This window comes from Taudactylus pleione, unplaced genomic scaffold (assembly GCF_031769625.1).
Source record: "Taudactylus pleione unplaced genomic scaffold, aTauple2 ptg000038l, whole genome shotgun sequence".
Taxonomy (NCBI): domain Eukaryota; kingdom Metazoa; phylum Chordata; class Amphibia; order Anura; family Myobatrachidae; genus Taudactylus; species Taudactylus pleione.
The window spans coordinates 4,205,001-4,230,936 of record NW_028284440.1 but is presented as its reverse complement, the minus strand read 5'-3'; the positions used below and the strand labels follow the sequence as shown (position 1 = coordinate 4,230,936).

General features: G+C 40.0%; 1 protein-coding gene across 1 annotated transcript in view; it reads left to right on the top strand.

The window, feature by feature from the left end:
* The window catches only part of TSPAN8 (tetraspanin 8), a 57,891-nt gene that overhangs the window by 28,985 nt on the left and 2,970 nt on the right, over positions 1-25,936 (top strand). The window contains exons 4-7 of the mRNA XM_088452468.1: positions 4,687-4,761; positions 4,863-4,958; positions 11,454-11,570; positions 17,867-17,950. Coding sequence (XP_088308594.1) covers positions 4,687-4,761; positions 4,863-4,958; positions 11,454-11,570; positions 17,867-17,950 — 372 coding nt within the window. The remainder of the gene's footprint in view (positions 1-4,686; positions 4,762-4,862; positions 4,959-11,453; positions 11,571-17,866; positions 17,951-25,936) is intronic.

Below are 25,936 nucleotides of genomic sequence, written 5' to 3'. Positions count from 1 at the left end.
GGGGGCCCCGCACCGCACATCCTGCACCCATATTATTTTAAACTCACCTGTCCGAGGTCCTGCGTCGGGTATCAGTGCTGCTCAGAACACCGGAAAATGGCTGCCGTGTTATGCACATGTGCAGTAGACTCCGGGCACACTCTAGTGCCCAGAGTCTACTGCGCATGCACAGAACGCCAGAAAATGACCACCGCTGCCATTTTCCGGCGTTCTGTGCATGCACAGTAGACTTCGGGCACACTCTAGTGCCCGGAGTCTACTAATGCTCCAGTGGCTGGCCAGCCACGTCAGTCGGCTGCCGGCCACTGGGCAGAGAGGAGAAGGCCCAGCACGGGGAGTGCACACGGGCCCCTTCCTCTCTTAAGACGCCCCTGTGTTTTGTTGTATATATCTCATCCTAAAGACTCTTTATCAACATTTCTAAATATTCTGAATGATTTTGGACGTGTTTCTGGTTTTAAAGTAAACATGTCTAAATCTGTGTGTTTGTGTTTGAGGCCGAAGGCGGTCCAACCGGTATGGAGTAGACATATTTCTTTGTCTTGGGCTAGATCTCACATAACATATTTGGGTATCCAATTACCGAGGTCGCCATCTGCTCTTTATCGGATAAATATTTCCAAGCATTCTCATCCATTGCGGTGGAGCTGGAGGGGTGGAGCCATCTCCTGTTTTCCTACCTGGGTAGGGCAAATCTAATAAAAATGGTGACTTTCCCACGCTTACTTTATCTATTTCAGTCCTTGCCATACCTACTTACGCATAAAGATACTTTAAAACTTAAAGCTTTTTTTAGGAAATTCCTTTGGAAGGGAAAACGCCCTAGAATAGCACTCTTAAAACTACAGCAAGCCGGGAACAATGGAGGAATTAATTTTCTGCTTTTAGCCTATTATAATCAGGCATCTGCTTTGCGCTACTTGCGGGACTGGCTACACAATACTAATATATATACAGATCCAATTATTGATAAACAGTTTTTACTCAACGGAAACTTAATTAGTTTCTTTTTACCCACATGATGCAGAAGTTACTCAAGAGGTGAGAGAAAACCCTCTTTGTGGTCCACGAGGAGACTGTGGCATATATTACGTCACCAGCATAATCTTAATACACACAAATCACTGTTTTTGCCTTTTCTGTCCAATCCAGACTTCCACGATTGACTAGCATCCTTTCCTTTCACTTTATGGTGGAAGGAGGGGCTGAAAGATATAGATATACACAATGTCATAGATGTCCCTAATAAACGTCTATTAACCTTTGATCAGGCTAGAGACAAATACCCAATACTCCAGAGATTCCCACTAGCATTCTTTTAAGTACAACACTATGCGAGTACTGTAATACATGGATTTTCTGATTTGGATTGGTGGAATGCCATTGATGCTATGCTGCGGTCTCCTGCACACGCTAGGAGGGCAATATAATTGCATTACACTATTTTGAGAAAGCAAATGGACCACGAGCAGGTTAGCTCAGGGGTCAGCCAGTGGTGGTCTTCATTTCCCTCACTAACAAGTGATGCCTTCCTTGACAATTTGTGTAGCTCATGTAAACTACTACCCGCGGCACAGTATCAAGAAATGTTTTTAAACATTTTCACAGATCTTACTTTACACCCGATAGGCAATACTTGGCAGGAATGATCCCTTCACACAATTGCTTAGGTTGTCAGACCCCTCAGGCGGATTTCCTCCATTGTTTCTGGTCTTGCCCATTACTACGCCAATTCTGGCTGGCGGTTAGGAAGTTCTCCCTCAACAACTTAGTTAATTATATCCCATTCACGGCAGAATGGGCTATATTTGGGATGGTACCCACCACAGAAAGAGTTGCAAGGGGATGTAAAAAGCTGCTCTTAGCTATTAGTGCTGCTGCCAGAAACGTTATTTTACAAAATTGGATATCGGCCTTTCCTCCTTCATTGCGGAAGTTTCAAAAGAAACTATTCAATATTTTTAATATGAGTTGGATAAAAGCCTCATTGGATAAGGAGGGCTTGACCTCACGATCTCTCGACACATGGGAGAGCTACATCTCCACTTTACCTGGGGAATTTCAACACAGAATCAAAGATACTTTGAAAAATACCATGTGGTATGAGCAAAGGCAACATTTGTGAGACCTTCCCTTTAGTACGTAATGATTATATTAACTTTTGAGATGGCTCCTGGAGGTTGGGTCTTGTTGTCCCGCGCGGCTTCCCCCCCCCCCCCCTTTCATTTGTTGTCTTTCTCTTTGCATTGGCTTATTTTATATAATGTCTATCTATGCTAATGTACTGTATTAGTTCATTATTAGTGATGATTTTTACTCTATATGTTATGGCTATTGATAGGTATTCATTTCTGTTTATAAATATGTAAGCTTTGCTATTTGTCTTTCTTCATGAGACACATAATTGTTTAAATGTCTATTTAAAGCCATGCAATTGTACTATATGTATTGCATACTCAATTCTGTATCGTTGACACTTTCTTTATACAATAAAAAATATATTTGGTAAAAAAAAAATCACAAAGGACAGTTCTTCCAAAAAGATCTGTCCTTTGCAAAGAGGGGACTTCCGGGTTTATGACCTAAGAGTCTTCCTGCACATGTGCACGCCGACTTGCAAACAATGTGGGAGACTGGGAGGGATCCTTTTGGATCCCTTCCAGGAAGAATGAGAAAAGAAGCCCATAGGCTTCTAAAGGCAACATCATCTACAAATGATGTTTCTTACCGTGTACAAGCTCTGGAAAGTTTTGCTTTCTGGTGCTTTATACATAAGGGATATGCGGTCAGAACTCAGAAAACAGAAGTTTTCAGAGTTTTGGCCACATTTTCACTTATGTACATCTGCCCTTAGAGTGATATACGATTAGTGGCTCTTAACTGGTCTTGTGTGTTATCGTTTAGATTTATAATGGACTAGTGAATATGCACAGAATAGTAAAGACTAGAACCCTTTGCAGTTACAAGGAAAATTACCTGGTCTACAATTAGAGCAGGGGTGGGGAACCTTTTTTCTGCGAAGGGCCATTTTGATATATATAACATTATTCGTGGGCCCAGTTCAGGCCACGCCCCCTCCATTTTATGTCACACAGGGCGGGGCCACAATCGCCGCTGATTACAGCAATGCCTGCAGTATCCTGAGGATGACTCGGGGAGCTGTAAGGGCAGCGGTGTGACTGTCTGAAGTGTCCTAAGGACACTCCAGGTGGCACTGCTGCATAGATTCTGGCTGTAGTGTGCCATTCTAGGTACCCTGCTAGCCAGATGAGGCTAGCACAAAAAAGCTCTGAGGGTTAGACCAAATGATTCCGGGGGCCTAATAAGGCTGAGGTTCCCCATCCCTGAATTAGAGGAATAAATAAAACTAATGACAAGAATAGTCAGATACAATCCAAAATCAGAGATGGTGGCTAACAGAATTGTCAGGGTCACAAACTATGGACAGGGTTAAGAAAAAATAGATTAAACTACTACACAGTACGATGCCTAAGTGAGCTGACACTATAGCAGGCAATAAGGAAGTGATGCATGCATCCTTATAAACTAGCAATGACCAATCCCAGCAGTGTATCAATTAGCCCTCACATCCCTGATAGTAATCTTAAGCACCGGAGTATCAGAGACGTTAACCAATGTCATAACAACCACTGTAAACAGAAGAAACATACTGAGAAGCATTATAACTCCTTAATCTGACAATCCATGTTTTAAGGGTATATTTTCTGAAAGTCGATTTTTAATCGATCCAAAGTGATCCACAACATTCGATGATGTGTTTCTGGGGCAAAATCACATATTTACTAACAGACAATTTTTTATTTTGTTTTTTAAGTATTAGTAAATGATTTTGAGTGATTTTAAATGTATTAAAATCAACCTTTAGTAAATATACCACCTAGCATCTCTTCACAATTATGACAAGGTATAACTCATATTATATGTTCGTATAGCCGATTACACAATCTACCCTCATCAAATTAATACAAATGTGTTAATTGATGACCAATGCTATAGTAGGGATTAACAGTTAGAATTAGTTACAATCAGAGGTGTGTGCCTTCCCCGTCCAGGGCCCCCTCCTCTCTTCCCCGCGGCCAGCAGCCGACTGGCATGGCTGGCTGGCCTCCAGAGCATTAGTAGTATCTGGGCACTAGAGTGTGCCTAAAGTGTACTGCGCATGGGCAAAATGGCGGAAAAATGGCCATGGCTGCCATTTTTCCAGTTTTTGTACAGCGCTGACACCTGACATGGGACCTCGGAGAGGTAAGTTTTACATAATATGGGTGCACGGTGTGCGGTGTGGGCCCCCCTGGACCCGGGGGCCCTTGTGCACCACACACCCTGCACCCATTATAGATATGCCCCTGGTTACAATGCATTCTGTAATTTATAATTTTAATATAAACTGTAATTAAATAAAATCATCCCCACATACATTATTTACAGCTTTATAAATACAATGGGAATCTTGTTCCATTGCCAAGGGTCTTCCTACACTTGCATGTCCACTTCCTTATCACAGCCAAAGCTCAGTTGTAACTATAGAAGCAGTTTGGTACCCATGCTAAGTTAACATATTCTCATGGGCTTTTTTTTATTAGTATTATAATTAATGTTGTTATTATTACTTTAAAATATAATTATTTTATCCGTCATCAAAACATCCTTTCTTATTTCTATTAGTTTTTTATCGGACTGCTTTTGATCCTGGCACTTCAAATTACAGCAGGAATCTTGGGAGTTGTCTATAAACCAAAGGTATGCTGTATACTCTTTAGCTGGGCAGCTGCAGCCTATTCTCAATAATTCAATGTGATTTAGGCTAAACTTATGCTTTATTTACTTTTATTTTTTTCAAGATTGAAGAAAATATTAACAAGACAATGGAAAGCCTTATACCATTAGAGAATCAAGAACAAAGCTTCAAAGACGCATTAGAACAAATCCAGAAAGAGGTAAGAGAATAATTACTACCTGCAGAAACAGAAACAATGATACTGAGTTCTTTTATTAGTGTATTACATTCCTTTTCCAGAAGTGTAAAAGCCTTATGGATTGCCACAATTTTCCTGGATATAGAGAGGTGTGTCCTCTGCGTGTTTACTGGAAAAGTGTTAAAGTCTAATGCCATAAACATGTTTTAATGTAAATAAATTGTTAAGGAAACAACATAATAATATCTGCAATGAAATGTATGAAAACTCCATACTGATAGCCCAATGGACTCATGTGGTATAAAGACTTAAGTAGTGTGGTAAAGGAAATAAGTAATTTTGAAACAAAATAGTTGAAAATACGATATTCATTTAACATTAGTTTTCACTTTGTGAAGCAAATGTGAACAATATTGTATAGAATAAATGTTAATAATTCTTAAATAGAATGTGAAGATTGATAGAGTAATGTTCATATCCTTTTGAACATAGAAGTCTTCAGCATGTCAGGGTCAGCACCCACAATTGGCAGACTATAAACAGATCCTCCTTGGTACTGCAGTTAGGTCACTATGGGAATAATAGATTAAAGGTCTCCTTGGAACAGGTGTACTGAGAAGAACAAAAACAAAATATAGTGTAAAATGTATATAACCGAATGTTCTTAGTTTTGGATGTACGAAGCTCACCCATTTTGGTGTGAAGGTTGAACATTATCTTGTTGATACTGTAGTAACTCTTCCTGGCTGGAAATGTCAGTTCAATAAAGAAATTGCTGATGGAACTCTCTTGTCTAAACCAGATAGACGTGCAAAGGACTTTAGTATCTGTACATATTAATTTCCTGTTGTAGTTCCAAAGAAAAATAATATCTACAGATTGTGCACATATGTGTATCAGTTACAGATGTTCTTTTGTTCTTTGGAACTACAACTTGTTTATCTTTCGTCGTGGTAGCACCTGCTTTCTTTTTTCTTCTTTTGTTTATCAATAAAAAAATGATAATATTTTGAATATTGAAAGGGATAGTATACTCAAATCTATATTTAAAACAACATTATCAGTTCTGTAGATCCTTGTTATAGCTCTCCATATTCATTTCCTATTTGCTATATCTGGGACATTATGACACAGGGGCCCATTTATAAACAGGTTTTATCATACACAACAAGTGATAAACTTGTTGCGTATGATAAATGGTGCTCAAGCCAATCAGCTCCCAACTGTCATTTTTCAAACAGATGACATTTGGGAGCTGATTGGCTGGAGCACCATTATCATATGCAGAACTTGTTGTGTATGATAAAACTCCTTGATAAATGGGCCCCATAGTAGTTAATGCCATTTATTGCCTATCAAGTTTTAGACCTTCTTTGATCTTGAACTAAATTGAAAAACAAAAGATATTATTTTCTGGAAGAATTCCTTTATGGAGCTGATATTTCCTGCCAGAAAGAGTTACTATCCACAAGAAAAATTTCAAGTTTGTCACCGAAATAGGTGAGTTTCATACATCCAGAACTAAGAACTTTCAATTATACACAGTGTACACTTTTTTTGTTTTTTGTCTTTTTGGTACACCTGCTCCAAAGAAACTATCTATCTACTATTTTACTTTAAGGGGGCAACTGGATTCCTCTCATTCTCCATATTGGCTGCGATCCCCCGGGACCGCTAAACAACAACTTCTAAAATGAAGAGACACTGTTCTTGTTTTCCAAATACAGTGTGTGACAATCCAAACTTCAAATAGGGGGTGACATACCAACTGCCAGTGAGTCCCAGTAGGTGATGTTTGGTGTGGCAGTTGGTGTGGCTCCCATATTTGAATTTTCGACTGCACTGCAGCCCTACCTCTGGTGCCGCCACTGTCTGTCACACACTTTGCACACATTCACTGCGGAGAGACTTTCCAAACTCACTGTACTATAGAAAAAATGCAGTCTCAGTGTATTGCATCATAAAAGCACAAACTATAATACTTGATTGTAAAAGGTAAAGATTAGAAAAATTAAGCCTTGATAAGCAATAAAAGATTCACTGCATGTTTACAGTATGTATACTGTGGGAGCTCCCTCTGGTACAGGAAAGCAGAATTGGTGTCATAGCAAAACATATTGAGGCTGATGTTGAACACAAGTTGCCATAATTACATCCGCACTGCATGCATGGATAAAAATACAGATATTCGCCCTTTCCTAAGTTGTATGTATCTATGTGACCATATTGCTCTCATCTTATGCTTGGTTTTATAGTCAGCATTATCAATATGCGCTTGCACCATCTCTACCCCTGGGACAAAATATCTTTCTGAAAACAGGCATATCTATGCATACTACCATGCATTTTCATATTACATAAAGGTGTACCCCCAAAAAAAGAATCATCTCTTTTTAACCTGGGCTAGATAACTATTTTTTCTATAGACATTGTATCCGATTGTAGGGAGCATCTCCATCTACGGTAACGGAGACCAACTACAATACGTATTACGACTATACTCTGGTTTAAAATTACTACACACTTTACTCTATTCCTGTGCTAGATATCTCACCTGGTTTTCACATCTATGCATACACCTAACTCTGCATAGCCAGCAGTTGCATCAGCATGCCTTTGTTAAACTATGTCTACATGTGTATGTCCGGTTATCACTCAGTTATACTCCTTCAGTCACAAGTCACCTGTTGCCACCCAGTTATACTCCTTCAGCCGCAGGTGGATATTTGACATACAGGTAGATGTACTAAGCCTTGGAGAGAGAGATAAAGTACCAACCAATCAGAGCCTAACTGTAATATTTCAAGCACATCCTGTAAAGTGACCATTAGGAGCTGATTGGTTGGTACTTTATCTCTGTCCACTTGCTGTCTCTCTAAGGCTTAGTACATAGACCTCTAAACTGCATATGACTCTTAATTGCCTGTAGAAACTTGCACTTAGCAATTGAGCATGCGCACTGCACAGTGCATAAATATGCAAGATCCATCTGCAAAACCACCTTGTTTTCAATTCTGCATCAGCCCCACTAAGAGCCAATTAGCTGCTTTAAATTACCACTGTTAATTGATTCCTGGAGGTTATTAAATTGTCCCCAATAGCTGGCACTATCTGGGATTTTTCTTCACCAGGTGAAACAAAATCCACATTAAGCGCCATTTTATTCACGACCGCAATCGCATGGAACTTATGCCGGATCCTATGTGTTTTTGCCAGGGTAATTGAATTACCCCCCCCCCCAAGAAAATAAAAAATTGTGGTAAATTCCTGTTCTTACTGCACTAAAAATTATCGTGTGCAATTGAATTCCCCCCTTAGAGTACCAATATACCAAATTTGGATTTACAGAATTTTTGGTTAATTACAGCTGAAGGCTTTTTATTACCCTAGTTGAAACATTTGTTTCGTTCATGACACCAAATTTGTCTACTTGGTATTACTTATAGTGTTGTTCATTATTTCCTGCACCTTTTGCCTTTCTACACCCAAAGGTAAATGTTTATGATGTGAATAACATGTATCAGGGGAAAGGGCTTTTTGCTTTCACTATCTACAATTGTGTGTTTGTTTTCAGAAGGAATAAAAAGCTTCATCCTTGTACAATTTAAGGCTATGATAACAGACATTTAGAAATAAAATATAAAGCAGAAGAGAAGACTTGAGGAAATTATATGATTAGAATAGGCAATCAATAAACTATGAATGATAGCTTTCAGAAATATAGATTTTATATTCTATTATGAAGGGAATGAGGACAGACTTAAAGCTGCATTCCCACAAGTGTTGTAGCAGTTTCATATGATTTTTTTATTATATGATTTGCTTCTATAACTCAGTTGTACCTTTGCAAAATCTCTATATGTGGGAGAGTTATATGGCTGCATATATCCTAGAGCACATGAATAAGGAGAGGAATGTAGTCACCATCCCGGCGCAGACAATGCCGGCGGACGGAATCCCGGCTCCAGAAACCTGATGGCTGTGATCCCAATGGTGACTGTTAGGGTTAGGTCTAAGGTTAGGGATTAGGGTTAGGCACTAGGGGGAGGGTTAGGGTTAGCTGTGGGAGGGTAGGGTTAGGGTAAGGCTGTGGGGAGGGGGGGTTAGGGATAAGGCTGCGGTAGGGTAGGGTTAGGGTTAGTCTGCTGGAAAGGTGGGTTAGGTTTTCTCCTATCAGGATTACATTTCCGGGATTCTGACCACAGTCATTATCAGCGCTGGGATTGCATACCCAACCCTATTTCAGAGCCCTCCAGATGACATAGGAAGGATTGGTTGAGGGGATTGTGCAGTGACTGAGCTTGGTGACGTTTCAGAGCCTCACTACCCACTACTGTACATCAAATGGCAACCGATTATGTTTGCCATGTAAAACTGTAAATCATTAAAAGCAGCTTGCAGAAAAAAGTAAAGTTAAAATTAAAAAACATTTTCATGGGATTTCAGCTTTTAAGTACACATACAGTCAATATATAAGATATGCACCTTTTTCATCGGTGACAGCCATGGACAAATGTTATACTCACAAGCTGAGATCTGTGCTAGCAAGAAAGCTTTAAGCAAATGGAGACACCACTTTTAGGTACAAAATATTGACATATTCTCCTATAGCTGAGAATGCATGCATATGCAGCTCCTTAGACTATCACTGGAGTGTAAGGAAAAACTGAAGAATATTGCATACAAAGAGCAAATGTCAGCATGTCATATTACTTTAATTGTAATATGCACTGCAGAGACAGACTTCCTTAAGTTTGGTACACACTGGGCAGATCACTCTGTAGATCAGATCCAGGGGCGTATCTATTATGGGTGCAGTGTGTACGGGGCACACGGCCCCCGGGTCCAGGGGGGCCCCGTACCGCACACACAGCACCCATATATTTTTAAACTTACCTGTCCGTGGTCCCACATCAGGGGTCAGCGCTGCTCAGAACACCGGAAATATGTCCGCCGCGGCCATTTTTCCGGCGTTCTACGCATGCGCAGTAGACTCCGGACACACTCTAGTGCCCGGAGTCTACTAATGCTCCTGTGGCTGGCCAGCCGCGTCAGTCGGCTGCCAGCCGCCGGGGTGAGAGGAGGGGGCCCCGCACGGGGAAGGCACACGGGCCCCCTCCTCTCTTAAGACGCCCCTGATCAGATCCCAGAGCGATTATCTGATCAGTTTGCACACTGAGCTATTTGTAGCCCAGTGAGTACTTTCTCCAATGTTATCTGAAAGTCGAGGATCTCAATATTTAAGCAGTAAGATGTGACCTCCCAAATCCACTACTACAGGAGCATTTGTAGCCATTTATCGGCTAATGCATATGCAGACACACCTATGCAATTATCGGACCAATGAGCCGATATGAGATAATTGGCCAGATAATTACATAAATGTGTAGATGTGAACACAGCTTTAGGTTATAGTTCCACTGTTATTCCCCTTTCACACTTGCTGCAATAACCCTGGTTACTGTGCTCTGTGAAAGGGCCAGGTTAAAATAAGCATTTCAACCCTGGTAAGGAGCAGGGTTGAACACGGGTTCAAAACAGCTTGCGATGCAGTGTGAACGGGTAACACAAGTCGATGCGACCTGGGTCCCGTTCACAGCATAGGAAGAGCAGGCGCCGGTTTGGCACATGATGACTGTGACGTCATCAACCCTGCAATAAGCTGGTTTGGGACGCCAGTTTGAAAGGGGTCTCAGCCGGGTCGCACCTAGGATGGACGTGTGAACAAAATCCCAGGTGCGCCCCGGCATTGCAATGTGAAAGGGGTATTATTTACATCAATCCCAGGCATATTGTAATTTAAGATAAATAAATAAAATAATGAATATTGTCTATCAGCTCCTGAACTACTGTAAAACGTGACACAATTCATGAATGCAAGTGCTGAGATTTGCATTTCTATAATCCTTATATATCTATAACAGACTTTACTTTAATTTAAACATAGACTGGTATATAATAATTCCGACGTGTTCAATTGGGATAAACTAATATGTAAAGTGATACATAGTAACAAGCGGTCTTTAGAATTAAATAACATTGTAATTCTGTAATAGCTGTGTTTATTTTTGTATATGATATTAAGCTTGGTAAGTCAAATATGACAAATATTTGTACAATAGTCATACCCTGATTATCCCGTTAGCTAGGATTGTTTATAATTATTAATATGGGTGGTATGTTTTTATGAAGTTTATATAATATAGCTGTAATATAATTACAAAATATATTTTACTCTATTGCCCTACAGGGCAGTTGTGGAAAACCAACTATTTAGCAATTATATAGCTGAAATGTCAGTATGGCCTTTTTTTTTAAAAGCAGCAATCTCAGAGTACAGCACTGTTTACTACATCATGTAATACTGTATATTTGCCTATTTAACATTCAGTAGCTAGTGAGTCTCCTGAAACACATCTCACACATAGGCCTAGCCTTGTCTTATGTATCAAGGTTTGTAAACAATATAACTACTGTATGTGATTTTCTCACCCCTGTCTCTCCCTTTTTGTTTAGAACAAGTGCTGTGGCGTTTTGAAAGGTAGTGTAGATTGGGGTGGTACTCCTCCACCCTCTTGTCGTTGTACTCTAACAGACGATCCAAGTTTATGCGCATTTACTTATTATAAACAGGTAAGGACATTTGTTTTACCATCAGAGAGTGCCCAGTTGTCCGATGAGATATACGCAAATGTCTATGTCAGGGTTGCCTACCTTTAACATTCTCTTCCCGGGAGAAGCCCGGGTAAGAGATGCAGCAGGGGGGCGATGGGGGCGGGGCTTGATGATTCACGTCATTAAGCCCCGCCCCCTCACGGTAAAATTGCCGCGATTGGGCACAATTTACATAGGGGGCGGGGCCAAATGCTGTGATTCGTGCAGAATCACAGCTTAAGCCCCGCCCCCTTCACGGAGACCCGCGATTGCCGCGGGTATTCTCCTAATTCTGCCCACTTCACTAGGAAGTGGGCAGAATGCGGGAGAAATGCCTACCCTTCCGGGGGTGAGGGGGGTTACCCGAAAAATCGTGAGCCTCCCGCGAAAACCGGGAGGGTAGGCATGTATGGTCTATGTGCATCTTACAGGTATTATCATGTTGGGCAAACTTAGTTTTTTTTAGTCTTAGAGATACCAATTGTATTTACAAACTGCTCTCTATAGCTATCTAGTTTTGCTGATCATTAAGTTTTTTATTTATTTTTTTGTGCAATTTGGCAATCTTTGTTTAGTCATTTTTATTGAAGAAAATAAAGTAAAATTTACTGAGAGGATAAGGGGGCCCATTTATCAAAGTATATTTGAGGTATAATCCACGAAAACGCCAGTTTTCGGGGGTTTACCTGAAATATTAAGTATCCCTCGGAAATATTAACTGGGAACCGCAGCTGGTACCGGTACCTGCTGTGATCCAACCATTACCACTGGCAGCCACATCCCTCATAGGTTTCTATGCGAGATGCGATGCTGTCAAATTTACCAATATCCAGAATGTGGTGCATTCCAGGTATTGGCTCCCGCAGCTAATGCCATCTGAAGATGGTATTAGCTGCTGTAGCCTATGGGCTGCACCACACACAATTAGCTGGCGGAAGGGATCCGCCGGAACCCTCCCCAGCTATGGCAGCTGTGCATGTGCATTTGCGGGACTGTGCATGCTCACCACCCCCTGCACTGGCCGGCAGCTCTCCGGAGACATCACCGGGACGGACTCCTTTCGGAGCCAGTGTCCCTGCATGTCTCAGATGATACACCCGGCTGCTATGATCGCATTTTGGGCAGTACCATCATGCCCTGATCACATTGCAAAAGCGATCATTAATAAATGGGGGCCTTTGTATTTTTTGCAATAACTTGGTGACACACCAGAAGATTCACACTCAAAGTAACCAAATATTCTGTATAAATTACTACTAGTAGAATGTTCGCAGAAATTGTCCCTTGTTATTACTAATGCATTAATGTGTAATTAACTTTGCACTCAAGTGAATTGATTTATACAAATGTTAAGATTCAGCATATAGTTTTTCCACAGCTGTAACTAGACATTTTCGCGTAATGGGCATGTGAAAGGATCTGATGGCCTAAATATTTATTGATTTTGTACTTCCCTGCTTTTGCCTTCTTCTTCCTTTTTTCTTCTACTTCTTTTCTTTTGTTCAGCTCATTTGTTCTTCTCTCTCTGGGGCTGGCCAGGTGCTCCTTGTCTTCTCTGTCTTCATGACGTCATGATGTCTATTTCTCCACCCCATTGTAGTGTAAACAGCCAGGCCTGGACAAAGTTGGAGGGGGAACAGCCATCGTGCACTATAGCACTGTATGGTATAGGCAGGGGGCCTAACAGTGCCGTTTTTGGACTGGGGCAGTGCTCGTGCGCCCACAGAAGATACACCTGCTGAACCACCCTGGCTACGCTGCTGAATTTTGCAAATGTAGAATGCTAGTATCAGTATGCAGGTTTAAACCAGTTTGGGACAGATTTATCTTAAAGTGACTCTTAAAAAATATCCTTGTAAAATAATTTACTGTAGGAAACTAGGGAGTGTTGCTGGCAGGGACAGAGTTCACAAGGCATTACTTTTAGGTAGGAAAGTTCTTAACACCACTCCTGTTATTCTTGAGAAGAAGCTGTAGGTCAAGAAGTTTAAACTACTTAGGAACTCACTGGACTAGAGGTTACCAAACACGGTCCTCAAGGTTTGCCAACAGTTCAGGTTTTAGAGATATCCATGGTTGAGCACATGTGACTTAATTAGAACCTCAATCAATTTGATTTCAACACCTGTGCTCAACCATGAATATCTCTAAAACCTGAACTGTTGAGGACCATTAAGGACCACGTTTTGGAACCTCTGCACTGGACTCTTAATATCATTCATTGGTTGTGCTTGGATCTCTTCTCCAAATTAGCATAAGTTTGGATTTATTTTATTGGCTATCCAAAACACATGAGAATTGTATAGCCAATAAGATGCCATTTTTGGCGGTGGTCCCAGGGACTCATACCGGGAGGGAAGGAAGGACGGTGCACACGGGTGGGGGGTGGGCAGATGCAGCCCCAGCAACAGTCCATAAACATCCAGATGGAAGAGGCTAATGGGAGGCACAGATCCTGCGAGAGGAAACATGCAGGCAGAAGAGACACAATAACAGCGATGAGCTCCAGGCGACTCCCTCCTCCTCCTCGCCAGGCACAGATCACCGGAGCCAGGAAGCGCAGACTTGCTCCGCAAACTTCTCCCAGCACACCACACAGCCAGCACCATATGGTGCACTCGGTGTGACGAGGTGCGGGCTCTGTCAGCCGGAAGCAGCTGTGTGAAATCCTCCGTTCAGGGGACACAGACATCTCTCAGGCTGCCCTCATTAACATGTGGTTTCACACTCCTCCAGCTAACCAGAGCCCAGCCCCACCACGGCCATCCTAGGCAAGGCACAGGAGCCAATCGTCACTCACCCATTGTTGTTCTTGGGGAAGCCTTCTACCCGTACTGCTCGGCAGTATGGGAGTGGCCATCTGGCAGCAGAGAGGGCAGGGTGGGAGACAGAGCAATAGCTGCCTGGCTGCTGTCACTTAAAGTAATGTGGGCCAAAGAGGCTCCACCCTCCAGATTACACAGATTAGACGAGGAGCTGCAGCTGGAGGAAGCCAAGTAAATGATCTCTGTAATGGCTTCCTGATGAGTAGAAAGGATTGGTGTGTGTCTGTGTATAGCCTATGTTACTCGGAGGATCTCAAGGAACATTTCAGTGAATACCCCATCAAAATCGGTTCAGTAGTTCTCGAATTTATAGAAATCATACATACAAACAAACAATTTTTATCTTATATATATATAAATATATATATATATATACACAGCCAACCATAAAGCAAAAATTCAGGCTCCGCTGAGGTGAAAGTTGGTGATCACGGAATTCAGGTGCGCCCTTATCCCTCCCCGCAGCATGTTCACGACCAAGTGAAGATTTTCCCCCAGGCATTATGAAATCTCCACCAAAACATATCGAAAGCTGCATAGTGAGATGATTCATAACCTATGTTACTCAGAGGATCTCACAGAACATTTCACTGAAAAGCCCATCAAAATCGGTTCAGCATATCTCGAGTGTATGGGGAACATACATACAAACAAATGATTTTATATATATATATATATATATATATATATCTCAACAACTTGTAAACAAACAGCGGCACTCGGGGGCTTGTAATGAAAATATAAATAGTGTATTGCAGTCAATACATAATCCCAACGTTTCGGGACACACAAGTCCCTTAATCAAGGTGTAGCTTGTAATGAAAATATAAATAGTGTATTGTAGTCAATACATAATCCCAACGTTTCGAGACACACACGTCCCTTAATCAATGTGTATGATACATACACCTTGATTAAGGGACTTGTGTGTCCCGAAACGTTGGGATTATGTATTGACTGCAATACACTATTTATATTTTCATTACAAGCCCCTGAGTGCCCCTGCTTGTTTACAAGTCATTGATATTCATTCCTATGCCAGAGGGCACCGGGCATGCTGCTGTGGCTGGATTGGGTGCCGATCCGAAGTTACTTCTATATATATATATATATATATATATATATATATATATATATATATATATATCGTACTGAGCAAAAGTTTTAGGCAGGTGTGTGGAAAAAATTATGCAAAGCAAGAATGCTCTCAAAAATAGAAGTGTTAATAGTTTATATTTTATCAATTAACAAAATGCAAAAGTGAATAAACAGAGGTGAAATTCAAATCAGTAATTGGTGTGACCACCCTTTGCCTTCTAGGTACACTTGCACACTGTTTTTGAAAGAACTCGGCAGAGAGGTTGTCCAAAGCATCTTGGCTTGCATAAATCATTCTATCTCTTCATGTAATCCCAGACAGACTCAATGATGTTGAGATCCGGGCTCTGTGTGGGCCATATCATCACTTCCAGGACTCCTTGTTCTTCTTTCCGCTGAAGATAGTTCTTAATTACATTAGATGTATGTTTGGGGTCATTCTCCTGCTGCAGAATAAATATGGAGCCATTCAGATGCCTCCTTGATGTTATTGCATGATGGATAAGTACCTGCCTTATTTCTCAGCATTGAGAACACCATTACTCCTGACCATATCCAAAAACTCCATTTGCTGAAATGCAGCACCAAACTTGCAAGGAACCTCCACTATGCTTCACTGTTGCCCGCAGACATTCATTATTGAACCGCTCTCCAGCCCTTCAGCGAACAAACTGCCTTCTGTTACAGCCAAATATTAAAAAATTTTACTTATCAGTCAAGAGCACCTGCTGCCATTTTTCTGCACCCCAGTTCCTATGTTTTCGCGCATAGTTGAGTCGCTTGGCCTTGTTTTCACAATGAAGGTATGGCTTTTTGGCTGTAATCTTCCATGAAGACCACTTCTGGCCAGACTTAGATGGGTGTACCTTGGTCCCACTGGTTTATGCCAGTTGTGAGCTGATCACTGCTGGACATCTTCCGATTTCGAGGGGAAGTAAGCATGATGTGTCTTTCATCTGATGGACTAAGTTTCCTTGGCCGACCACTGCATCTACAGCCCTCAACGTTGCCCATTTATTTGTGCTTCGTCAAAAGAGCTTAACAGCACATCTGGAAACCCCAGTCTGCTTTGAATTCTAAGCCTGGGAGAGACCTTGCTGATGCAACCTTGTGTCTTGTTGGTCTGCTCAGTCTGTGACATGAAACTGTCTTCCACATCCTCACTTTTGTAGCAGAGTTTGGCTGTTCCTCACCCAGTTTTAAGTCTCCTACACAGCTGTTTCAGTTAATGACTGTGTTTCAATCTACATATGAAAATGATGATCATTATCACCTGTTTGGTATGACTGGTTTATCATACACCTGACTATAATCCTACAAAATCACTGACTTTGTGCAAGTGTACCTAGAAGATTTGATGCTGTTTTCAAGACAAATGGTGGTCACACCAAATATTGATTTGATTTACATTTCTCTATTCCCTTCATTCACTTTGCATATTGTAAATTGATAAAACTATTAACACTTCAATTTGTTAAAGCATTTTTACTTTGCAGTATTTTTTTCCACACCATCCTAAAACTTTGCACAGTATTGTATATATTTAGAATTTTATATAAATATATATACAGGACTGAAAAGAATGGGGAAGTTGATGACAGTAAGTGAAAGCGACTGCCAAGAAATCACTTTGTCACCAGGGACCAAATGTAATAGGGTAAGAGTTTAGAAAATGTGAGTTTTCTCAGACTTTTCAAACTCAGCCAATGTAAAAGACTTCGCAAACATGCAAACTCGCATGTCTTTCAGACATAAAAACTCTCACGATTTAAACTCTCATCCAGTTGTTTTCCCATTTTGAAGATACAACGCAACCAATGTAATAGTGTAAGAGTTTACTGCTAAACTGTCACATTTTCTAAATTATCACCCTATTTAATTTAACCCCTAGGTGTTAGTAGCCTTTAATTATCACCCTATTTCATTTAACCCCTAGGTGTTAGTAGCCTTTAAATGTTCCCCATTGTTTTCTAACAGTGACTACTGAGTCTACTCTAATATAACTGTTCAGTATATAATTCTATTAATACTAGATACTAACAAAGGCAGCAACAGAGTGCTATCATATCACACCTATATTCTAAAATACTTTAATGATTAATTTAATAAAATGTGCAAACTTCATAATTTTTTTTCTCTCCATTAAATAAAAGCAAATGTTTTAAAATATCAACCAAGTTTCCTCAATTATCATTTACTTAACTATTTGGTTTTCCAAGAAAATTGCTTGCAGAAATACTGCATGTAATGAACATTGTTTTAAGAATTGCTATTAAAATAACCAACTGTAATTAAAAATATATATATATTTTGTGTAGAAGCTAATCCTTTGTAATGCATTTTCTCCCACAGACATGTGCATCTGTCTTCACTGAGTACTTTCAAAAACATCTCGTAATCATTATTGGGATTGCATTTGGACTGGCAGCGGTGGAGGTACTATATTAGGATTTAATCTGTTAAAACTATTAATTAACTGAAATCCTGTACTTTGTTTATCTTCAATGTCAATATAGAGCTAAAACATTTAAAAGAATTGTGTACACAACACATTTCAATGCATTTCTAATTTACTGTATTCACTTTGTCTAAATACTTTTTTGTGAATTAGGACACTTTTTAGTTCTTAAACAATGCCCTCCACCCTCTGCAATCATGACTTCCATATGACCTTCACTAAACAGGAGAAAAGGTTTTTGTGCCATTTGTTATTTTATTGGTCATTGATACAGAATTTGGGAATGATAGTAGGCAGATACTATTATTTGCAGATACTATAAAGGCCCCTTACATCTGTGATTAATTGGGGCAATTTGGCATTTTACAAATGATTGTCCAAAAAAATCAAGCCAGCAGAGGCGAAACGATATCGTCGGAGACAGACGCAGCACCTCCGTTCCCGCTGTGCGCACAGCGGGTGCTATTACAGACCAGGTGATGCTTCATCCTACTATTATAGCCGCATAAGGTAACAAATCATTTGCACCCTGTGGCTAACACTTTCAATTGATAAACACATATTTTGTGGTTTGTGATTCTTGCAGACAATGGATAATTATTACCCTTGCCATGCAGGATCTAGATTGTCCCACAGTCGGATCATCAAGTGATTATTAACACACATCACTGATTACTGACAGGGTACTTCTCACTACACGTACACAATTGCAATGCTCAACTTTACTGCTGCTATCAATTCTGTTTACTTACTGATGTGTGCTGTGAGAGTTTCCCTGCCATATTTATATGCTGTTTGACAAGGGAAACCTATATTTGAGCCAGTGACAACTGTTGCCACACAGTCTCTCACCCTTATGCCATTAGTTGGAAGAATTGAGAATAATGAGGTGACAGAGACAAGGGAAATGTGTATTCAAGCTTGTGATAGATTTTAGATCAAATACTGAGCGATATCTGTGACAGTATCATTACCATCGATTGTCACAGCATCTATTCACAAAGGATATGTAAATCATGATGTTTTTTTAGTGAGTATAAAATAGGAAATATAGATTGAATCTATTACATTGTCTAACAAAGGAAACCTGTATTTAAGCCAGTGACAACTTTTGATTAATATTGAGTGATATCTGAGACAGCGTTATTACCATTAATTGTAGTCACACCCTTTCACAAAGGAAATGTCTAATGTGATGATACTTTCCAATTCATTGGGAAACGTATATTCAAGCCAGTGATAACAGGTGTATAATATTGAGTGATACCTAGTACAACATTACTACCATCGATTGTTGAAATACCCAATTAATGGGGGAATGTCTATCGTGATGATTTTTTCTAGGTATTGTCAAAGGAGAAACATCGATTAAATCAACCAGACCACTATCTACCAGCAAACGGTAGTGTTAGAGTTTTTCTATCATACCTAATGCTGTCTAGATCCTCAGGTGTGCTGTGACTATATTTACTCTCAGTTGTACAAAACAAGGCATGAGCTCTCACCTACTACTTTATGTAAGTGAAAGACACTAGTCACAGGATAGATAGCAGGATAAACACTCACAGCACATATCATTGGCTAGGAGTTTAGACATAAAACTAGAGAGAATACTATGATAGAGGATGGAGCATTATATCATTAGCAAATGTCTTTAATTACTTATTGGGTACCTGGCATGTCGGAACGGAACGATATTTTTTTAAGTATCTAAACGAACACATATGTATTTGTACATTACTTTATTTAATATGTATGTGGAATACTACAGACTTTAGCCGAATTTTACTATCTTTCTTCGCACTCTCATCGGTACTGGCCCGTAGGAGTCTGGCACAGTAGGACCGAAAGCAGATGCACCTATTAAAAGGGATCAATTATTGTCAATATATGTACTCTCATCATTATATCCTCTGCACGATACTGCTGAAGCATAGAGATTTGAAAGCAGATGCATGGCATTCTTGATTCTTTCTGTTCAGTATGACTATTACTCATCTTAATTTTCTGACTGTTATAACTGACACTGAGAAGGTTAACACTCATTAATATCATTCGATGCATGCAGATGAATTAACAGCAGTATTTCACTCCTCTAAGTGTGCAGTTCTTTTATACCCACTATTCTTTCTTTCTTTCTTTCTTTTCGGCAATCCAAATCATTGACAGATATTACCCCATACTATAAGGGGGCAGTCTGGTGATATTCCCAACAGATACTTCATCCTATATGTTTTTTAGAAATATTTTTTGCCTTGACATATGAACACGGCAGTTCATACTTGGAGGACATATTCTGGATCACAATAAGCATTTTAGATGACTACTAAGTGACCAGAACACGATACATTTGTCCAACAATAGTCTAATTAACAGTGTGATACTTAAATATACAACCTTTGTGTAATTTGTCTGTCTATATATGGTGTTATGTCTTTTATGTACGTAAGTTGAAGATTATGTAATAAACTTTGTTTTAATAGATTACATTAAGTTTGTGTCCCCAGCCAAAAGAGTTTTCTTTTCCTTTCTTTTCTTGTGTCCAAAAAAATCAGCAATGTATGGGGTTCACTGATTGCCAATTCTCATCAAAATGTGATCGGAATTGCTAAATCAGATTGTCCAATATGTAGAGTTTCAGGGCTATAGATTAGTAGTGTATGGAGACAATCAGCCAATTTGCCAACCGCTACTAGTAAAATGATGAGCCTTTCACGATTATTTGATCTGTGATTTGCTGAAGATCTATAAATCACTGAAAAATATCTGTAATGTATGGGCGCAGTTTGGTGGATTGAGGAATCTGTGAATTGTTTTTTTTTTTAGATTGTTGATGTATGGCTCCCTTAAGTCATAGTTACTGATGGATCATTTTCAATAAACAGGGAGCCAATAATAGTTACAGAAGTCCAGCTATAACACTAAAACTTTATGATGAAAATAATAAAATTCGTATACTTTTCATTTAATTTAACTTTTTGTTTCATATCAATCATGAAAGTAACTGAAAATTGGGACTGCATTGTGACCCTTTTTTTATTTAAATTATTTTTTTAGTTTGGTGTAAGATCCCCTAAGCACCCCTAGAAATTAAGTTTTTCCACCAAAGTGCAAGTGGCAGGTGCAAAATGTGTCCCCTTCCCACAGAGCTACTGGAAATTTCCTGGGTGACAGTAACTAAGAGAAGGCAGAAAAGTTTAGGGGTATATTTACTAAAGTGGAGGTTTTTAGAAGTGGAGATGTTGCCCATAGCAACCAATCAGATTTTAGTTATTATCTTCTAGAAGGTGCTAGATAAATGTTAAGTAGAATCTGATTGGTTGCTATGGGCAACTTAGTATATATACCCCCAAATCTTTTAATGGGAAGGAAAATGCTTTGCATCCACAAGTAAAACACTAATGAATTCTTTAATCTCCAAGAGCTGTTTTATATTTTACCATCTCACAAACAAAAGTCGGATTTTTGTACTTACTGTAAAATCACTCTCTCTCTGATTTCATTGGGACACTGCAACACTGTTGTACATATAATACCCCTCAAAGTGATGTGTGGAGCCTGGCACTTTAAAACTGAAACTGTTTGAATTTGGGCTCCTTCTCTATAATAAACAGAATAATGATAATTAGAATGCGCTAATGTCATAGTACAGGTTGAGTCTCCCATATCCAAAATGCTTGGGACCAGGGGTATTTTGGATAACGGAATATTCCGTATTTTGGAATTTTGCATACTATATAGAAATATCTTGGGAATGAGACCCAAATATGCACACAGAATGCATTTGTGTTATATACACCTTATACACACAGCCTGCAGGTCATTTTATACAATATTTTCAATAATTTTGTGGCTCAAGCAAAGTTTGTGTACAGAAATGAAATTCATTTATGTTTCATATACATCTTATACACACAGCCTGAAGGAAATTTTATACAATATTTTTAATAATTTGTGCCTTAGACAAAGTTTGTGTACATTGAACCATCAAAAATCAAAGGTTTCATTATCTCAGTCATGCCAAAATTATTCCGTATTTCAGAATATTTGGATATTGGGGACTCAACCTGTATATGAAATAATCAATATACTTCCCTTGAATCTGTGCACAAATATTCTCGTGCTTAGATGTAATTTCTTAAAGTAGATATGTTTTCATAATATGTAAAACAAAAATAATGCGGAAATATGGTGTAATACAGTAACATACTATTTATTCATTCCAAAAAACTCATAATAAAGAATAAAAAAAATACTGATACATAATCCAGTATGTACAACCAAGTACACTGATGGTATTCAGTTAAAAGACCATAAGAACCATAATATTGTACATATAAATATGGTGTAGGTAAACTGATGGTAATAGATGGGAGAATTACCAGATGTCTCTTCAATAATGGCCTGTAGATAATAAATGGTGGAGGTCTCCAGAAACCTCATACAGGAACCTCATGGAAGGGCATCTCTGGATATCACCTGTTTAGTGACACTACCTTGAGGAAGAGAGTCTGAAGCTCTCGAAACGTGATGGTAGAGAGTGACAGGACGTTCCTAAACATTTAATATCTACAAGCCCTTATTGAAGAGACATGTCATAATTCCCACTTTTTCCTTACATCCAAAGGGGGAAACTGGAATAAAACTTAAACTTAAAAGTTTACTAAAAATATGCAGAGATGACTAGTTGGCTGAGCTTCACAGCTGCCCATTAAAGGCACCATGCCTCTATGTCCAAAAAGCTTCCACAGACTGAGTATAATGAGCTATTCTCTGTCTTGGAGCCAGCTCACATGCACTACTGTAAGCATGTTGGATTATAGCAAGGAGACAAAGGCAAATGGCTTGCTTAGAAGTCAATGATTCCTGGTTAGCAGAGTCCTACAAAACTGAGAAATTGCTCACATGATGCAGGTCCACTGAATGATGAACATAAATCCTTGTATCATGTCCCAGAAAGTGCCCTCAAAGAATAAACTGACCTATAGCCAGAACCACAATCTCATGGTTCATGTGAAGCTTGGAGATCACCTATGGCAGGAAGGATGGCTTCAGCCTTAGTGTCACCCTATCTTCCAGAATTACCAGAAAAAGAGAGAATCAGAACAAAACTCCAAGTTCTGAAAACCATCCTAGCAGAAGCTATAGCCAGGAGAACATAGACTTCTAAGTCAGATACTTTTGATCTACTGTGCCCAAGGGTTCAAACTCCAAGCACTGAAGAACCAGAATAAGACCTAGGAGACCACTGGAGGAACAAAATGGATCTGAAACTTATGTACCCATTACAAGAACATATACATTTCTAGGTTAAACAAGAACTGCCAGAGGAAGAACTGTGATGGCACAGAAATGTCTGGACTTTTAAGGAACCCAAACATAAGCCAGTAACCATTCCTCCTAGAGGAAAAAGGATAAACCTGGCCGAGATTGTTGTAGGGAAAATCCTCTGCTCACACCATGAATTATAGGTCTGCTGGCTGTTATTTGATTATTTCTGCCTGAAACAGGTATTTCAGCTTTCAATACTGTCTCCACTACTCTGTTTTGGATTCATTTTTACCATTAGAAGGTGCCCGCAACAGCCACCCTGTTAAGCCAGACTATGTAATGTGGCATATCAAAAACACTCCAGAGAAAAAGATCGAATGTGAGGAGATCTGATTATTGAGAACCTGCTGGCCATTCTGGTGCTGCCAGGATGACCAGGGCTTTCTTGCTCCTCACCTTTGAAAGAACCCGTGTTAGCAAGGCCACCAGATGCAAAAAGTAAATTAGAAGTAAATCTCAAAAAGCCTTTGTGAAAGAGGATAACATGGTCCCTATCCTGTCAACATCAGGCAGACCCTCCAGTCCAACAGAATTTGTAAGAACTCTGGGTGGAGTGACCAGCCCCCCAAAGAAGAATCCGACTTCTGAGGTAGTTGTGATGCAAAAAAGGGAAGAAAAATGCTTATGCCCTATGGCTAGGGATCTAGTCCATTATGGAGGCAAACTGTAATCACCCCAATAGGCATGGCTTCCTGGGAATATATATAGAAGCCACCTTGTAAGTATGCAACCAAAGGACTTGTGTACAGTAAAACTGTTGAAGCCCAAGCACAAGCACAGATGAGGCCATCCTCTAAGGTGCCTCTCCAGAAAGTCTATCGATTCTCGGACATGTTCACCCAGGGGCGACAAGCTCAGACTGAGGTTTTCCATGCTTTCCTGTACTTCACGGAAATGTGGCATCTTAAAATAAAATAATAAAGAAGCACTTCTATCAGCTGGTCTGCCAATCATATTTAATTTATTAAAACCCAGAAGAGACTGGGGTAAATGTTAGGGAAGCCTCCCCCAGCTGTGAATATATTTTTCATGGTGGCCTCTAACTTATAGTCAATGCTATCTCTAAGAGACCTGAAGGGACTGTACATGACCCATATAAGGTACAATAGGCTTGATAAGGTTTAAACACAGTATTAGAATAGTCTACAATCTGCATTATATAAACATATACTACATATATTGTATTATTAGCATAGTAATCTGTGAGAACACACTGGCCCCATAACCTATTGGCAGAGTTTAGAATTAACACAGTGCCGGAGATCTAAGAACTGAGCCTATGACCTGTCTGCAGAGTGTGAAGTGCGAGTGGACGTGCTGGGTATGGTAGTTCTCCAGACAGATTGTAAATCTCCTGAAATAATGTTTGTCTGAGGGGAAGTATATCCTGGAATAGCAAAGAAATGCAGTAACAATATCAACCATGTAAAAACTCCTGCTCCAGAATTACATTTATGTGTAGGAGGAGATTACAGAGGTAACATGCTGCTCCCTGTGCCCCTGCAGTAGATAGTCTGTTCCACTGCAGCCGCTGAAAATGGCAGTCACTGTCTGAGGAGGAAGAGTTTTGGAGGGCTTGTCTCCTCTGAGCCTGAGGTGCCCTGCAGGCAGGGATAGCACTCCCAACAAGGTGTACTAAACTACATATCCACCCCACAGAAAGTAAACAAAGGATTTAAATAAACAATCCTTTGCACCTCTGATAACAAGTTGTACAAATGAATATAGTTTATTTTGATATAAAAGCACTGTAAATGTAGTGAGAGGGGGTAATGTCAGTGCCAGCATTTTTAACCATATCCCCCAGTGTTTAAACAAACAAACAAACACTGTTGGTGCTTTCTCTTAGGTGAATCTCACGTTCTTTCCCTCATGGAGAAAGTGTTCACAATAGAGGATGCACTGGGAGAGGAAAGGCCTTCCTAGGCCTGCAATATAGAGCCGCACCATCCCTGCATCCTCCAGTTGCCATAACGGGGATATCATTGCGGACACTGCCATTCATCCAACCCTCCTCTCTGGTGATAGAACAGAAAAGGACCACTGTGACTTCTTTAAAGCTTAGTAGCCTACTTACCGCTAGTGCGTCACCAGGGTGATGTCTGAGCTCCATGCTGAATGGAGCTCGAGGATGTCAAACACACACCTGTGATGGATCCCCCTGGAAACATTTCCCATGGCGGGCAGCAAACTGCTTAGCTGCAAAAAGCCAGTTCCAGTCTGCCCCCACATAATCATACACATTTAAATTATCAATAAAAATAAACATCAGTCTGGGAGTAGCTGTACACACAGCACCCGGCTCCATCATGCACTTAGAAACACTGAAACATACAGACAGCTGAGGTATAGAGGGAGAGGGGCCAAGTTCAATCAGTTTCCGTTTGAAAGTGCCAGGCACCTTTAACTATACTCCAGTGTGCCAGCGTGCCCATTGGATCGAGGAAAAATATTGTTTTTCACTAGGCACACTTGTGTACATTTGTCTACATTAACCAAGGAAAGCCCATCTCCTTCCATTGAAAAATGGAAACCTTTGCCCACAGGAAACATCGGTTTGATCCTATAACCATTCAACAAAATGTAAAATCAGGCACATTTGTGCATACAGTAAGTAGATGTGATATCATTTG